The sequence below is a fragment of the Nanorana parkeri genome, unplaced genomic scaffold (assembly GCF_000935625.1).
Source record: "Nanorana parkeri isolate BGI_ZX_2015 unplaced genomic scaffold, ASM93562v1 scaffold995, whole genome shotgun sequence".
NCBI lineage: Eukaryota > Metazoa > Chordata > Amphibia > Anura > Dicroglossidae > Nanorana > Nanorana parkeri.
Window position 1 is genome coordinate 148,061 of NW_017307263.1, and position 4,478 is coordinate 152,538.

A 4,478-nucleotide genomic window follows, 5' to 3' on the forward strand; every position below is an offset into this window, starting at 1 on the left:
AAATATATATACACTGTATATACATACACTGTATATAATGTTTTTAGGTGAATCAGAATAACTTGTCTACAACTCTTATATCACCAGGCAAAAGTCCAAGACCATATGTTCCAGCCAACTGCTGCAGACCTGGTCCATATGCTATTTAATATACTTCCCAAGGTGAGACTTCTAAGCCAAGTTTACTTGTGCAAAGTTGTGTTATAATATTTAAATTGTAACTCTACCAAAATTTCTTTCAGATCCTGTCCAACTGCCCCAGGAAGGACATGTCTAGTTCTGTGCTGTCTCCTTTTCCAACACAAAAGGCTTTGCTGTTGTTGAGCTCATGTGTGTCGGATAAAGAAAGAAAGCTATGGGAAAACTTAGGGGATGCTTGGTTAAGAACAAGGTATTGACACCAGAGTGAAACTAGAAGGTTGATTTAAGAACCAATGACAATTACAGATGCCAAACTAGTATTTTAAACAAAAGCGTAAGAGTAAGGAAGGATTGTTACTCCTGTCAAGGTTTTACTGCTATACAGGGCTACGTTAGAGAGATTGTGCCTAATTTCCTTTTCTGCTGACAACATTTTACCTGACGGAAAGGAAGGAACTCTCAAACTGCAATGCAGACAAAACAATGCTTTCATTTCTCCTTCACTGAGGGACACAGGATTCACAGAGAACTGCGTAATACTGCCGTCTACAGGAGGATTTCGACACTGGCCAACAAAAAAACAACGAACAGCTGGTATAACCTCTCACACTCCCAGCATGCCTCAGTTTTTTGCTGTGTTCTAGGAGGATGGATGTCTTTTCTCTAAGAAAAGTTTAGCCATTTTTACTAGTTTTTTTCCCCTTTTTTTCTTCAATCAACATTTCTGTACATGATGCTTGCACTGGTCTCTACACATAGCTATCCCTAGTAGCGTATTCTCAGAAATAGCTTTGGAGGCAATACCGAGACCATGGTGGACTGGACCATTGGAGGGCTATCCTGAAATATGTCTTAGGGCACTGGATTCTAAATTGTGGTGCTTTGCAGATCTGAGTGTGCTGTGTCAGTAAGCCCCTGAGCACTTTTTGGGTCGAGAGCCTCTGGTGTGGTCCAGTCTCTGATGACTCACTTTGTGAGTAGACCATGTGGACCAGGTACCCAGAGTTTCCTAACTATTAGGACAATTAGACCCCTTTTTTTTATTCTTTTTTTTTCTCAGTTTTTTACACAGAAAGGGTTAATGCTAAAGAACTGAGTAATGACGTGCTTAGTTAAGGTGAGTGTCACATGTGCATTCCACACACTGGTTCCTGCCAATTCAGCTTGAAGTAACATCTTTGGCTACCGCTCCTGGTTTCAAGTGATACAGCAAACTTTTCCTGTTCTATCTTTCTCTGCTTTGCACCTATAGTGACCTGTTCACCTCTGGCCATTTGAACCTCTCCTGCTTGTGACAGCTGGTTCATGAGCAGCCAAGGTTCAGCCTTATTTTCTGAGCTACGTAGTCCCTGCCTGGCAGCACAAAATGTCATATCCCAGACACATGGGGAGCAATCCTGTTGAAACATTTACCTCCAGCTCTTGATCCTCTAATGGCTCTACTGCTGCTTGCTGTGCAGCTTTTAAAGGGCCTCACACTGATAGCCTGGGACATTGCCCTCTGTTTAAGTCCCTACACTCCTCACAGTCTTCCTTAGCTCCTTTGGGTCTGGCTCCCTCAGTTCTTGAATTTTGCCCATCATTATGCAGGATTGTATGGGACAGATTGCAGCCCTGATGGCTGATTCTCATAGCAGAGGCCAAAAGCCTACTTCCATGCCATCACCCGCAGAATCTATATCTGATCTGCCTGTGGCTTTAGCGGCCTCTGAGCCTTCTGCTGCAGAGACTCTGTCTGATGAAGAGTCTCAAAAATCCTTCACACTTTTACATAAGGTTCACGCTTTTTCATCTGCATTTTTATGCATTTTTTTAAAATGCATGTTCAGATGTATTTTTTTGTGGTTTCCATACATTTTCATGTGTTACACATTTTTATTATGGGCAATGAAAGTCATATAAAGTAGAGGTTGCAATGGAGTAGGGGCTTGTTATTGTAATATACTTACCTAGTCTCCTCTGGCTTCAGAGTGGAGCCCCGTGAAGTCACCGTTCTCTTCCCTCCATAAGCCGGGAAATTCAAACAACCGGCATCTGTGTAATTTGTAGACGCCTGCTCCCTGTCTCTTTCAGCCGTTTCTCTCCTCTCTGTATTGGAACATAGAGCCGGGTTCAGCTAAGCCTCCTCCTCCAAGCCTCCCGGGTTCAGCCAAGCCTCCTAGGGTGGCTCTCTGCTCCAGCCATCCCTGCAGCCATTCGCCTGTGTCCATTCAGCTGTTGCCTTCCCGTCAGTGCAGTCAGCATTATTCAAGTCTTCAGCTTAATCCTGCATGCACACAGCTCACTGCATAATCCCAAACAAACTACAATGCATCCATTCATCCATTGGTCTCAGCACACACTTGCATAAATCACTGTGGACTGAAGAGTGAGCAGGAGACCGGTAAATCCAGGTCATCTTGGATAGCACTAAAGAGTAGACTAGGGTGCTAATAAATAATTCCCCACTCCACCTAAATCTAAAAAAACTGTTTGGTTTGACATACTGTAATGCTAAACTTCAGGCTAGCAGATAAATACACAGTTGAAATACATATAGGAGAATTGTTTGTACCTGCCAAATGATTGGTATTTCTGTTCAGCCAATGTTGGGATTCAGAAAGCCTAGGAAGATAGCACATCTACATCCTCAACCTCTACTGCAGCACATCTTTTTGAAGGGCATGTCATGCTTTTAAAAAAACAAAAGCTCAGCACACTCTTTCTCTTCCTTGCAGAATGTTCACTTTCAGCTAGACATGTGCACTGCCAAAAAATTTGTTTCGTTTCGTTTTAAATTCGGATTTGTGTTATTTCGTTTTTCAGGATTCGGGTGTGAAAGTCAATTCGGATTCGGAATTCGGATTCGGACGAAATTCGGTAGCGTTAGTACGAACGTTCGTTTCGTTTTCTGTTCTTATTCGTTTCTTATTCGTTTCGTTCGTTTGCAGCAAAAGTGACATTTGAGGGGGAAAAAATATTTTTCTCCTTCTCTAATGTCACTTTGCTCCAACAAACGAAACGAATAAGAAACGAATAAGAACAGAAAACGAAACGAACGTTCGTGCGAACGCTACCAAAATTTCGGAAATGGAAATTCGGATTCGTTTGCATTCGTTATGTCTGTAATTCGGAATTCGGATACATCCGAATGTCCGAATTTACGAAAATTCGTCCGAATTTCGATTCGGAACGAAACGAATCGCACATGTCTACTTTCAGCACATGTGCATGAATCAGAGCATGATTGGATCAATGTAATGACTTTCATAGTCTGAGTACTGCTGTAGTTACATGAGGCTGATATTAAGAAATTGGGTACATACACTAGTTGCATGTAAAATAAATTAATGGCATTAAATTAATAATTGATAGAACGTGTATTATATCGGCCATGTATAAAAGAGCACAATAGTTTTTTAAAGTTTGTGTACAACTTCCACTTGATGTGAATAATGTTAATAGTTTTTTTTAATATTTAGAATATTTTTTTTCTTTGTATACTTTGTAAACATCTAAAATAATATAACATACATAAACAATTTAAATTACTTTATGTTTTAACTACCTGAGGACTGAAGGTGTAGAAGATACACTCTAAAAAAACTTCAACATGACTTATAGTGGGTATCTTCTCTTCCCCGGCCATTGCTTCCCCGATCGCTATAATAAGTAAATAGCCACGAATTGCTATGTATTACATATCAGGAGTCGCTTTCTATATTCCTGTCCAAAATGACACTTGCAGATAGTCTAACAAGTGTAACAATTTATTCTTACATTGCATTTACTATTTTATTAATATGTAGATTAAAGGTGTGGCCTTTGATCTGCATATTAAATCAATTAAATAAATCTTACAAGTAATAACACATTTTTTATAAAATATATTCCTATTTACCGTAATCACTTATTAACTCAAAATTAACACTAAACAGCCTTACTTAACTCCTTCCTCAGTTTCTCCCATTAGTTATAATTTTTCTGCAGATTTTTTTTTCATTATTACCCATTTCTTTTCATTTATCTCAGTTATTTTTTTAGTGTTGCATTAAAAAATGCGAAAAATATTTTTAAAAAGTGCCCTTTTTCATTTACAAATAATTTTGCAATGCTTTATGTCAGAAATATCATTTTAGCATAATTTTTAATGGGTCAAATTAAAGAATAAAAAATAATAAAATGTATACTTTTTATTTAAAATAACATTGCTTATTTTAAAATGAACGTTGTTCAAAATAGGAACCGAACGCATATTTTGTATTTACATATTTACATTTGTTGGCTATAGATTTTTCTTGCAAGATTAACAAAGAAAGGCTAGTCTTCCACTCCTCCCCCCCCCCCCCACACAAAAC

At 38.8% G+C, this 4,478-nt stretch overlaps 1 protein-coding gene across 1 annotated transcript in view; it reads left to right on the forward strand.

Moving 5' to 3' along the window:
• Positions 1-4,478, forward strand: part of EPS8L3 (EPS8 like 3) — a 74,483-nt gene that overhangs the window by 52,227 nt on the left and 17,778 nt on the right. Inside the window, exons 11-12 of the mRNA XM_018566987.1 lie at positions 88-162; positions 243-391. Of these exons, the coding sequence (XP_018422489.1) occupies positions 88-162; positions 243-391 (224 nt within the window). The remainder of the gene's footprint in view (positions 1-87; positions 163-242; positions 392-4,478) is intronic.